The 12,779-nt window shown below is 56.9% G+C and overlaps 1 protein-coding gene across 12 annotated transcripts in view; it reads right to left on the bottom strand.

Annotated features, from left to right (window-relative positions):
* Nucleotides 1-591: 591 nt before the first annotated feature.
* The window catches only part of PACSIN2 (protein kinase C and casein kinase substrate in neurons 2), a 133,470-nt gene continuing 121,282 nt past the window's right edge, over nucleotides 592-12,779 (bottom strand). For 9 of the 12 annotated variants that reach the window (XM_045083749.1, XM_045083751.1, XM_045083752.1 and 6 more), the window contains 6 exons: nucleotides 11,383-11,503; nucleotides 9,664-9,669; nucleotides 8,283-8,404; nucleotides 6,108-6,230; nucleotides 5,481-5,677; nucleotides 592-2,304 (listed from right to left, as the gene is read on the bottom strand). In XM_045083749.1, coding sequence (XP_044939684.1) covers nucleotides 2,192-2,304; nucleotides 5,481-5,677; nucleotides 6,108-6,230; nucleotides 8,283-8,404; nucleotides 9,664-9,669; nucleotides 11,383-11,503 — 682 coding nt within the window. In that variant the 3' untranslated portion in view covers nucleotides 592-2,191. The remainder of the gene's footprint in view (nucleotides 2,305-5,480; nucleotides 5,678-6,107; nucleotides 6,231-8,282; nucleotides 8,405-9,663; nucleotides 9,670-11,382; nucleotides 11,504-12,779) is intronic. The other 3 variants (XM_045083754.1, XM_045083753.1, XM_045083755.1) reach the window with 3 other exon arrangements.

Here is a 12,779-nt window from a genome sequence, read left to right as displayed (position 1 = left end):
GTCCGGAGGTGGGCAGGCTTTATTTATTTACTTAGATTTTATTCAAGTGAGAGGGACAGGGAAGGAGGGAGGGATGGAGAGCACAAGCTGGGGGAGGGGCAGAGGGAGAGGGACAAGTGGACTCCCTGCTGAGCGGGGAGCCTGGCACTGCTCCATGACCCAGGACCCCGGGATCCTGACCCCAGCCGAAGGCAGACAACCGGCTGAGCCCCCCGGCACGCTACTGCAGACACTGTGTGAGCAGAGCACAGGGCCCAGGGCCCAGCAGGCGCTCAGGGAATGTGTTCAAAGAAGCCCAGGTGATGGGTCCTGCTGTTCGGCCTCAGGGAGGGAGAGGCACCGGGCTGGCTGCCGTCTACACTGGGGAAGCCCAGGCCACAGAGGAGCAGGTTTTGGGGAGAGGGGAGTCTCGAAGGGCTTAGGTGCCTCAAGTCCCCAAGCTCTGGACGGGCAGGGCACAGAGCCCTTGGGGGGGGGGGGAGCAGTCACGTGCCCGGGATCTCACCAGCTCCAGAGCTGGAAGATGCCAACAAAGACAGGGCCACCAGCTGACGGGAGCGTGAGGGACGCACGGCTCTGGGACAGTCACACTCACCAGATCAACTGTTTATTGATTTTTTTTTTTCTAAAATACTATACATTTGAAGAAACTCCTAACTGAAAAGACTTGACAATTTTTGGTAAATCTGTAGCAAAGGAATGAGGATTTCTGCTGGTAAGTTTTCATGACAAACACAGATGCGCATCCACTTTCCAAGCAAGACATCAAGCTCACTGGAAACACTGAGAAAATGCACAGCTTGTGATGGCGGCGGCCACCTCACCGATGTCTGAGTTACACAAAACAGAGGTTTTCCTGCCTCCACCCCCCCACCCCCACCCCCCACCGCCCCGGGATTGCGGCACAGCGCCCCCTGCCGGCGCGCTCCCGATGACTAAGGCCATTCAAAGGGACCCCGCTGCTTGGGGTGAGACCCAGCTTCCGTGTGCTGGCGAGGAATGGGGAGGGCTGGAGTCTGCAGCTGCTGGAAAGACATGGGACGTTCTACAGTGTTCTGCTACGGAAAGGACTAAGGCTGGTTAGAAGGTGGCCCCACAGCTGTCTCCACTCCAGAGAGGCCCAGGCCCGGAGCTCAGAGGAGGCCCAGCCGACCAGCCAGGCCTGTGCCTGAATGTCACAGTCTTCAAGCAGTTTACAAATGAAACCCACTGTCAAAAGCCGTTAGATCTCATTGAAACAGTAGACGAACTCTTTAGAGTCTCTGAATATCAAATAATATATACAGATACACACCAAGGCACGGCAGTCTCACAGAAAGCATCTAATCCACAGACGCCCGTGCTCGAGAAGTTAGTCTTTTACCGTGTAACCTTCCAAATCACCGATAAAACTGTTAATTTGCAAGAATAAAGTTTTAAACACAAATAGAATGAAAATACTTTTTAAATATGGGGACACTTGGGAGTACTACGTAAGGTTATTTCCGGAAATCATGGCAGACGCCCCAAATGCGCTGGGCATTCACAACAGAAACCCGCCGAAGGTGCTCCCACCTCCCACCGCGATCTCGGGCCCCACGCACGGCGGGGCTCAGGGAGCTGCAGCTCCGGCCGCCGGCCCCAGCGTGGCGCGGGGAGAGCTGTCCTCAACCCTGGCGGCTATCAATCTGTGCCATAATTTAAGTGTGAGTGAATGGAAGAGCAGGTACATAAAAAAGTGTAACTGTACACAGCCTTTAAATTAAAAACCTCAACGTCTTCACTCAGAAAATGGCATGGAAGCTTGTTCATTGAAGGTGCAGGAGACGGGACGCGTCCGAGGAAGGAATCAAAGGAACAAGAATCAGTGGGACCCACCATGGACTCAGAGCAGAGGAGAGACAAGTCAAGAACAGACAGGTCCATGATAAGCCAACGCGCACAGTGAGCGGGAGAGGGGGACAGGGCGAGTCTGTTGTACTGTCTTCCGGCGCTCAGACCTCTCCATCTGCGCTGCGTGTGGAAAGGTGCCGGGTCCCCCCGGTGAAGCGACCAGCCCGTCTGTCTCTGAGAGACACCATGAAGCCGACAGTGACGGAGCCATCATGTTTTGCAGGAAGAGGAGCGGACGCTCACAGAGCCAGCTGCTGCCTGAGTGCCGCTGCTCCTGCGACCTCTGCCTCCACTCTCCGCCAGCCAGCCGGCGGGCCTGTCACTGGATCGCCTCGACGTAATTGGCTGGGTACAGGCCGACTTGCCCGTTGTCCAAGCGTCCCTTGCACCAGCCCTGTTCATCCTCGTCCTCTATCTTGGTCAGCTCGTCCCCTTCAAGACAAGAACGAAGCAGTCCTGGTGAACAGGCGGGTGACCCACGGACCCCCCGCCACCCAGTCAGAGCGCCCTAGGGCTTAGCCCCCTCCCCCGGCCCTCAGAGGATCTAAGTTGGGCGGGAGGGGAAGGCATTCTCTTGGGTCAGACCTGGTTATTTCCCTATTAAGCTGCATTTTAAGTCACTCCTTCAGCAGCCATACGATCCCCTGAGAAGTCCCGAGACCGCCACCGCACACAGGGACCCTAAAGCAAGCACTCCCGCAGAGACTGCAGAACTCAATGCCACAGGCCCTGTGCTTCCCGACTGTTCCAGGCCAGCTCAGAGAAATGTCTTCAGAGCGCCCATGCCACCCCCGTCACCGCCCTCTCCTGCTGTTCTCCTCCTGCCCAGGCTCAGCCAGCTTGATCTGAGATCTCGCTCCGGCACTTGCTGCCCTGACCCGGTGGGTTCAGTTAACCCCTGTCCAGAGGAGGCTGTGGGAGAAGCAGGGACCTGTCACTTCAGCTTCAGCCCCTGGCTCAGGGCATTTATCCTTGGAAAGAAATCAAGCTCTCTCAATGCTGTGAGACAGAAGCCGTGGGCATAGTTCTGGAATCTCCCCATGGCTCTGTGTGTTACTGTGTTTGATTCATCTCATCTGTTCACACATGAAGGACCCCCTACTTCAGGCTGGGCCCGGGTCGTGGAGGAGGAACCCGGATGTGGGGGGACAGATGGAGTGCTGGTCCTTCAAGGACACAGATGGGGGCGTGGAGACCAAAGGTGTGGTCAGGGCCATGGTGGTGGCAGGTGTGGGTCCAGCATCTCTCATTCGGAGCGGACAGAGCAGTCCAGGGCCAGGGTCAGGCGAGGCGCCACCCAGGGCTCTGCCCGGGACCGCCTGTGGGAACCCCACAGCTCAGACCTTCTTGGGAGCAGGGAGTGGGCAGGAGACTCAGCCCCGGGACAGCTGGAGCCTTTCGTTCAGCTTCAAGCTTTGTATTTCTCAGGGGCAGTTTGGTTCCCTTTGCAGGCTAAGTTGCAATTTCTTCCCCAGGCAATTATGCCCTGTTTAGCTACTTCCCTGGCTCTATTTTGTGTGGCAGAGTGAAGATGCTTGTGGCATGATATCCAGGGCTGCTGTTCATGAGCGAAATGCCCTGCCCCTGGGGCCTGCTTTCCTCCCCTGCAGACCAGGAGGACTCAGTGTTAGAGCAGGGACGGAGCCAGGCAGTGCCCAGCAGGCATCGGGCAGCTGCAGGCAGGCCCCTGTGAGGGATGGCTTTGCCTGCAGCCGCTGGGCAACTCTGGCAGCACCAGGTCCCACGCAAATCTAACTCAGCAACAACAGCAGTGAACACAGGGGGCCGAAGTGAGCGCCAAGAAGGGTAAGGCTCAGGGGCGCCTGGGTGGCTCAGTTGGTTAAGCATCTGCCTTCAGCTTAGGTCACCATCCCAGGGCCCTGGGATCTCCCTCTGCTGCTTTCCCTGTTTACGCTCTCTCTTTCAAATAAACAAAATCTTAAAAAAAAAAAAGAGAGAGAGAGAGAGAAGTAAAGCTTCATATTCTCCTGTCCTTCCTGGCCCCTGTGGGCCCCTGGACCACTGGTGTTTCTCTATCCCACCCCTGCACACAGCCAGACTCGCAGCTACACAGCGGGACCAGCTCTGTGATGCTCACACGGGCTGGGAAGGGCCCCAGGGAAAGGCTCCGCAGGTGCCTAAGACCTAGAGGAGTGGAGGGCACCGGAGCGCACTACAGACAGAGGAAAGCAGAGCTGGCCGGGGTGAACACTGCAGTGAAGGTAACGCACAAAACAGGCACAGTGAGGAGGGAAGCTTTCTGGCCGTAAAAGCGTGAACCGGTGATTTGAAATACCGCTTTTAGTTCAGTCTGCTTTTAACAATTCGCTCAGAGCAGAAGGAAACATTTATGTCCACTAATCCAACAGGTGAGACAGAGAAAGACTTAGAAGTTACAATGAATAAATCAACAAAGTAGGGGGGCAAATGACCCACAGAGATCAGAAAACTGGACAAAGTGTGTGCAGCTACATAAGACATGCATAAAAACCTTCTATAACCTGCCAGGGGTACCCGGTGACCAGGGGCTTGAGTGTCAGGCCAGCTGCCCAGCCTGCTGAGCACAGACCAAAGGGGCCCACGAGCACAGACAGAGCTCTCCGCCCCACAGACGTGGGGTCTGTCCCAGAGGTGCAGCCCGAGTGGAGAAGCACACTTCAGCCTGTGCTGGTTGAGTTCTGGCCCAGCCTCCCGCTTTGAAGGCTGGATGGTGGGTCTGGGGTGGCTTCGGGAAGGGGCAAGGCAGAAGGGAAGAACTTGGCTCTCTCGAGCCTCCTCTAACAGCCTCTAACTGCTTTCGAACTGAGGCTTGAAACCCATTTTGGCAAGTTGCAACCCGCATTTAAGATTTTTATTTATTTATTTGACAGAGATCATAAGCAGGCAGAGAAGCAGGCAGAGAGAGAAGGAAGCAGGCTCCCTGAGAGCCTGATGTTGGGCTCGATCCCAGGACCCTGGGATCGTGACCTGAGCCGAGGCAGAGGCTTTAACACACTGAGCCACCCAGGCCCCCTACAACCAGCACTTAAAAAAAAAAAAAAAAAAAAAAAGACAAAGCCTAGGAGATCCGTGTGCACAGAGCTCCCATAATCTGGATCCAGACTGTTCTATAAAACAGAAGTTTCGGGTACTGGCAACAAAGGGGTGCTACTGGTAGAATGTGGACAACGTGGCCGCAGGGAGGAAGTTCAAAAGGCACGGCCCTGAGACGAGGCTCCGAGTGGCCCAGGGGAACATCGAGTGCTATTCTGGGGTCCAGGCAAGATGGCTCGCCAAGGGCTCCTCTGCCAACCGGGGGTCTCTGGAGAAAGCCTTCCCTTCGGGACCCACACAGCTGGCTGCTTCCGGAGAGCGCCTAGGAAACCCTGTTGGTGCCCCCGATCAGCGGCTCCTGCCCCAGTGCCCTGTTGGGCAAAAGCACCAGGGCACCTCAAGCCTTCTAAGGTTTGGCAGTGAGCATCTGCTGCTTTTGAAATGTGGGAGGAAAACCCACAAATGGAACTAGCAGGAATTTTCCAGACTTAAAAAAGAAAAAAAAAAGCCAGACCCCCTCCCTGCCCCAGCAGGTTGAAAAACTGTGTCAGGTGCCAGCCAGTGAGCCCACCTACCCGCCTTGAAGCTCAGCTCGTCATGCTCCTGCCCCTCATAGTCATAGAGGGCCCGGACCCGCACTTCTGTCCCCGAGGTGGCATCCTCGTCAAACGGGTTTGAGTCCCCGTTGGCATCCGTGGACGAGAACGGGTTGTTAGATTCATCATCTGACCAGTCTGTGGGGTAGCTCTGGGTCTTCTCATAGCTGCTAACGCTGCAAGAAAGGGTTGCCCCGGGGGAACCCTGAGCACAGGGCTGGCGGAGGCACGAGGCCCTGCCTGGAGCCGGCAGCCCTGGGGCTGGGCGGGGGCCTCCTTCCGCAGGAGCACTGCCCCTCAGCATCACAGCGCAGTCGGGCTCCCCGCAGGGCCACCCAGCACACCCGTCTTCCTGCGGTGGTGTGCCAAGGCCTTGGCGAGGGTTAACGGAGGACAGAGAAAAAGCAACCACAGATTGTTAATGGGTGCCACCCCGCCCTGAGAAATCGAGAAGCCAGAGACTGTCCAACCAGCTGGCAGCCGGGCCACCTCCTGCAGGCCTCATGCATTGCTCTGAGTGCCAAGGGGGCTAGAGCCTGGACAGAGAGAGTGGAGAGACAGAGAGCGGGCGAGGTGGAAACCGGAGGGAAATGTTTGTTCACCAACTTTTTGGCCTTAATGTCCTCCTTCTCACTGACGGTGCTCCCCGTGTCGTCCTCATCCTCGAAAGGGTTGTAGCTGGACAGTGACTGCGCGGACCGTGCGGGATTGCTCGGGACACTAAGATCACTAAGGGGAGAGAGACAGCTTTCAGGGGACCCCAGCTCGGCAGGGTCCTGGGCGCTCCCAGCGGCAGGATCACAGGGCCAGCATCTGAAGGGACAGATCAGCTCCTTGCAGGAAAGGAGGCTACGTCGTTTGAGCAGAAAGACTGTTTCAACGAAAACACTGATATCTTGGTGGTTAAACACACTTAAAACGTCTGAGAGAACATGTCCATTTCCCCTCTTGCCTCTGGATACAGTCCAACCTGACCAGGAGCCCTGGGGTGCAGACAGGGAGCCGCTGGAGCACTAGTGATGTCGGTCTTGGCTGGTGGCTTCCCCTCACTGTCCTCCCCACCCGGCCCCCATTCCTGATGCTATGAGCTGGTAGCCGGCCTGTGGGGCTCAGAGACGAGGTGCCAGGCTGAGAGCAGGAGGGAGGCTCCTGGAGCACTCCCGGACCCCACAGCACAGCATTCCCCTCCTCCTGACTCCAGAGGCTCCGATGGCCTCCTCCCTGCTTCCTCTGGGGCCAGAGCTTCCAAAATCAGCACCAAAGCCTGCTGAACAGCCTTTTATAAGACAGAAGAACCCCCTTCATGCTCCATCTGTGTAACCGTCTCAGCTACCTACTGTGTGCCAGGCCCAGAGGGCACGGGCCGGAGAGAAATCTGACCCAGGCCCAGGCTGAGGGCTGACAGCCAGGATGCAGTGACCGTAGGTGCTAGGTGTGGAACTAGACAGTAAGGAAATAAGACGGGCCCCTACGAGACCTGGCACCGCACTATGGATTCAGCTGCAAGGCAGGGCCTCCGCGTCAGGCCTGTAAACAGCTGGCACTCAAGACTGCTGCATGGACGGCTCACACAGAGCTGGGGGGAAGGGGAGAGGAAAGGAGGGGAAACGCCTCAAATGCCAACTGACCTCAAGTGGCCAACAAATGCCTCGTGGCTTTAGGCCTGGCGAGGGGCACCAGACCCAAGCCTGCCTACCGCCTATGCCTGAGCCGCATGTTTAAGACCGATAGGCCCTCCTCCCCCTGGCACCTGTGTCCTTCGGTTGGGGCTGGGGGAGGGAAGAGCCTGGTGCTAGGAAGCCGAGTTTGTTCAGCAGCCCTGGCCTCCCTAGACTCTCTTAGACCCTCTACCCCGAGCCCTGGGGTGGTGTCTCCCCAGCCCTGACCCAGTCACACAGGTGCTAGCCTCACCCCTGGGACAGTGATTACTGCTCTGGTCACTTCACCAAGCCCACCTGCCCAGATGGAGACAACTGGCCATATCTGGTCAGGGAGCCCAGGAAGGGGTTTCAGTGCTCAGGACTCCAGAAAGGCCTCCAGAACCTGTGCTGACACTCCTAGGAAAAGGCAACCATGACTGTATTATTACTTGTGGCATGGGGCCCAAGTGGCTTCCAGGTAGAGGCAGCCGGCAGCCTCAGCTCTGCAGAGGATAGTAACACCTATCTGCTGGGACTTGGCGGCCTGGGGGCAGGCCTCATCTAGCACACACTTTCAGGAGGTTCTAATGACCTCAGTGCCACTTTGCTACCCAAACTTGGTTTCAGCAAATAAGTCAGAAATAAAATAACCCACACTCTCATCAAGAGGTGACTTGAAATGGGGGGGACATTTGACAATGATCTCTTGCACTGCTCCCCCCCCACCCCTAAATCAGGCACCTGTGTACAGGACTAGGAAGTACAAACCCGGCCAGGATACCTGAACTCGCCCAAAGGACGGCATCGACCGTGACCTCTGCCTGTTGCTGTGCACCACTGGGGACACACAATGGTCAGTATCTGACATCACCTTTTGCCCTCACTTGGGGCCCAAAGCACATTTGTGACAAAGGTTTGCTTCTCTGGATCTTTCCACAGCTCTAGCATCAGATGAGCTTATGATTTTCGGGTCACTGCCCAGTGGAGTCTGGATGCCCAAGGAGCATCTGGAAAGATACCTGTGGGGTTCCTGCAAGGCCTCACAGGGGAGTTTCCCAGGTGCCCAGGCTGGGAGCTTCTGGCCCACACAGAGGACCCCGGGGAACCTATCCCGGGGAAAGGAGGCTGCCCCAGCGCCTACCTGCTAGGCTTGTTCTGCAAAGCCTGGTCGCCCGTCTGGTTGATGCCCGTCAGGGTGACGCCATCAGCAGCCTTCTTCTTTTCTCTCCGGCTGAGAGTTCGATTCAGGTCTGCGGACCACTCCTGGGCAGCAGGCACCGAGGGAAAGTAATGCGGAAGTTCATTTGTTTGAGGCCACATTAGTGTGAAACGCACCAGCCCAATGCCCAGAGACCTGCCCTGCACAGTTCATAGAATGGAGCCCCATGACCTCGGTTGTTCCCCAGCCGACCTCAGGTTCCCGGTACCCTCCGGCTACTCCCTGCTCACTGCCACAAGGGCAAACTCCAGCCTACAGAGGCCCCATCTCCAGAAGGAGAGTCTGACCAGCCAGCACTCAGACGTCCAGGAACTTCCCCATCCTGCCTGGCATCCAGGCGCTAAGCCTCCAGCCACCTCTGGCCAGCAGGGGTCACCAGAGGCCTCGCCAGCTTTCCTTGAGCCTTTCAAAGTAGACAGGAGCTAGTTCCCATCTTGCCCAACACTGGCTCTGGCTCCCAGCAGTGCAGGAGAGCTGGCTGCAGGGCCTGAGCAAGCCTGCGCCATGGGGACCGCACCACGGGGGTCTGGTGTCACATGTTTGGGGGGGGGGGCACAGAAGCCAGCCCACCACACAGGTCTCCAGGGATCAGCGTCCTCACTGGCAGCACAGGCTGCAGGACTAACAGAGCACAGCAAAGCGCTGACCTCCCCAAAGGCTCGCCAGTTTCCCAGCAGGTAAACAGCTTTCACGGACTGCGCTGAGAAACACTAGAAGTGAGTTAAAGAAGGAAGAGGCTATGACATCATCTCCCAGGAAGGTGTGTGTGGGCACCAGGTTAGCAATGCTCTCCCGACCCCACCCATCACCAAACAACCTTAACTGAATTAATCCTTGGTGTGACTGAGTCCACAGTTTGGCCTAGGTTAAAGCCACCTTGGAAACATCAAGTCTAACCTGCCAACTTTTGAGACAAGAAAACTGAGGCCGAGAAAGAAAAAGTGACTTGCCCACACAGAGTTGGTGGCAGACCTGGGCGCCTGACTCCAGACCCTGGTCCCTATCTATTATCTTCTCATCTGTCAAAAGTTGACTCAGTGACCATGTGAATATAATCTGTCCTGCCTAGGTGGTTCCCCAGAGCCCATGTGACATGCCCCTGGCTGGCTGGGGAAGGAGGGGCCAGCTGTTAGCATGGACAAGGGACAGCAGGGCAGCACGGAGGCCACAGTTCTGTCGCTGGTCTGCGTTGTCAGAACCCAGCTATGGACCGCCCGCCCCCCACCACCCGCAGACCTATGCAGGCCAGACACACACTGCAGGAGGTTTGGGATTATACATTAGCCAAAAAATAGGAACTTACTTCATCCTGCGGCATGGAAAATAAAAACAAATAATCGTATTAGAGAAAGTCAAGCATAATCCTCTAAGATTCATAACCACAGACCGCATGTGGGTGCTCCTTCCCAGCCTGCAGGATCCACGAGAGAAAGGCCACCACAATGGGCTGCCCAGGACGCCCATCCCAGTGAAATAGGCTGTTCAGTCCATAGACAGACTAATCCAGACTCTGGGTATTGGTGGACAACACTAAGGGCCTGGGGTGGGGGGGATGGTTTCTCAGGTGGCTTCCTGAGGCCCTCCAGAGCAGTACTCACCCCTGCAGGGTAAAATCCTGCTCTGCGCAGACACACCCCCTCCCTTCTTCCAGGGCACCATTGCCAGGGGTGGGGTAGGCTCTGTGCTTTCCCCTCTAGAGCCACTTCCACTTGGGAGGGCCCTGGCCTCTATTTTGTCCCGGTGCCTCCGTGGAAGGGGCACAGTCCACTCTTGGCCTCCTGTTGGGAGCAGATGTCCTAACGACAGAGCAGGGGGTGTGCTCAGCCACAGGGACCTACACTGCCATTGGAGCAGTTTTCTACAGAGAGGCTCCAGAAGGCAGGGGCACATGTGTGAAGACAGACACAACTGCAGAGTAAGATGGGGCCGATGGGCAGCACAGACCCCCAGCGGCCAGAGGAGACGGTGCTGCAGTCGTCCCCATTTTACACACAGAAACGGATGACTTGGGGCGCCTGGGTGGCTCAGTGGGTTAAGCCGCTGCCTTCGGCTCAGGTCATGATCTCAGGGTCCTGGGATCGAGTCCCGCATCGGGCTCTCTGCTCATCAGGGAGCCTGCTTCCTCCTCCCTCTCTCTGCCTGCCTCTCTGCCTACTTATGATCTCTCTCTGTCAAATAAATAAATAAAATCTTTAAAGAAAAAAAAAAAAAAACGGATGACTTGCTCAGCATCCCACAGCTGCCAAGAGGTGAGACCAGCCATGAGTCAGCCTGTGCTCTGGTGGCCACCAAGGCTAGGCAAGCCCCTTGGCCCCCACGCAAGGCATCATCCTTGGAAGGCAGCGGCCAAGCCTTTCCTGACCCCTGCTTTACCACACGGTGGGGAGAACCCCTGCCCTCACAGAGTGGGGTGGCAGCACTTGGTGGGGGTGAGATGGGGAGCAGGGACCTGGTAAGCCAGGCCTACGGCTAGAAGAGACCCAAGGTCCCAGGCCCTCCCATTTTGCCTGGTAAGATACTGGAAAGCTTGGATCCATGAAATCAGGAAAAGTTAATCCTGAGCCAAAATTAGCTGAATGTGCTGCCTGAAACCAGGAAAGCCCCTCAGTGTGAGGGTAAGAAGAGCTGCACATAACCCTCTCCCCACCTCCCCGCTCCCCATCCCGGACCTGAGGCCCACCAGGCCTGGAGCGCACATCGGCAGCTCCCTTCGCAGCCACCCGCAGGGTGTGGCAGGGAACCCGGGGGCTCCTGGAGCTCACGGCCGAGGGGAAAATGCCAGACGGCCAGCAAGCGACCACCGAAGTTCTTAGCGAGAAAGCACATAACTGGGTCTTCGCTGAGACTCCAAAGGCTCTCCAGGGGTGCCCTCGGGACTCCCAACACGGACCTGGATCCGGGAGCAGCTGTGCTGAAAGGGTGCCTCGTTAACAGGGCAGAGGCCAACACCGAGTTGGAAGGATAAAGACAAAATATGTCTCAATCCTGCGGGCCCAGGGGTCACAGGCAAGCCTCCTCTTACCTCAAACTGCGGCCAGTTCATGGACATGCCCGGCCCGTGGTTGGCTCTGAACCACCGCAGGTCCTCCACCGCGTCGGCGGCTTTGATGCTCTGCTCCAGGTCGCGGTAAATGCTCTTATAGCTGAATCAGATAGAGGATGCGTGACTCTCTTAGAAGGTGGGGATGGCACTGCTCGTCCCAGCCCCGAGCCTGGCCACAGCAGGAGCGTGGGCTCCAGCGCATAAGTCAGCTTTACAGCATGGGCCAGGACGCTCCGCCCGGCTCAGCTGGAGGGTTCCGTGGCCTCAGTGCATGAGGGAGACACAGCTTTGGCTTCCCACAGACTGGCTTTACGTCCAACCAGGTGGCAGAGCAGTGCCCTGTGTCAGATAACGCAGAGCGTGCCAGCACCTCGGCCACAGGGCACCAATCCCTGTGGCTCCATTTCAGCAGGTCCAGGATCGAATGTCAGGAAAGTGCCCCCTCATCCGCTCAAAAAAAGCTGGAAGGTTTACACTCAGATGTGCAAACGCTCTACGTGAAGGCTGCCCACGCTCTGGCCACCCGGAGTGGCAGCGCCCACCAGCTCCCACCGGCTCACTGGCTCAGCAAGTGCGCCGCGGAGGACAGGAGCAGGCAGGCCTGCGGGGGCCCATGTGTGTTTCCCTTCTCATCTGGGTGGCAGACAAGCCGCCTCCCTCCCCGGTCTCTGTTTCCTCCTCATTAAGTGAGCACAGCGCCATCTGGTATAAGTTGAAGTGTGTCCTCACATAAGATGTTAAAGTCCTGACCCCCAGTACCTCAGAATGTGATTTTATTTGGAAACAGGGTCTTTACAGAAGTAATTAGGTTAAAATGAGGCCCTAATCTATGGGCACCTTTTTAGAAGAAAGGAGAAATGGAGACACACAGACACACACAGAGGGAAGGGCAGGTGAAGACACACAGGAAGATGGCCGCGTGGTGGGGGTGACATGTCCACAAGCCAAGAACTGACAGCAGACGGAATGACAGCTGCAGTGATCCCCGCCAAGAGCCTCAGAGAGAGCTCGGCCCTGCCAAAACCTTCATTTCACACTTCCCACCCTCCAAACTGAGGGAGAATGAACTGTTGTCGCCACAAGCTGCAGATTTCTGGTACTTTGTTAGGACAGCCTAGGACACTTCTGCCATCTACTCCCCGGGCAGGCTTCGAGGACTTGGTGAGGCCACAGAGGCCAGACAAGGACGCACATATACATCATGGGCACAGCCTGCCCCACCCCAGCCAGCCATGCAGCCCTAAGGCAAGTCAAAGCACCACAACCGGCCTCAGTTTCCCTCTCGGTAAGACGGGGAATAATGCTACCCACTTTATAGACTGTCATAAGCATTAATCAACTCTTGGCAGAGTGGCTGGAGAGTAATCGCTCCTTTC

This window comes from Mustela putorius, unplaced genomic scaffold (assembly GCF_011764305.1).
Source record: "Mustela putorius furo isolate JIRA1106 unplaced genomic scaffold, ASM1176430v1.1 tig00000738_pilon_pilon_pilon, whole genome shotgun sequence".
Lineage (NCBI taxonomy): Eukaryota > Metazoa > Chordata > Mammalia > Carnivora > Mustelidae > Mustela > Mustela putorius.
The sequence above is the reverse complement of the archived record's forward strand: the minus strand, read 5'-3'. Positions and strand labels throughout refer to the sequence as shown.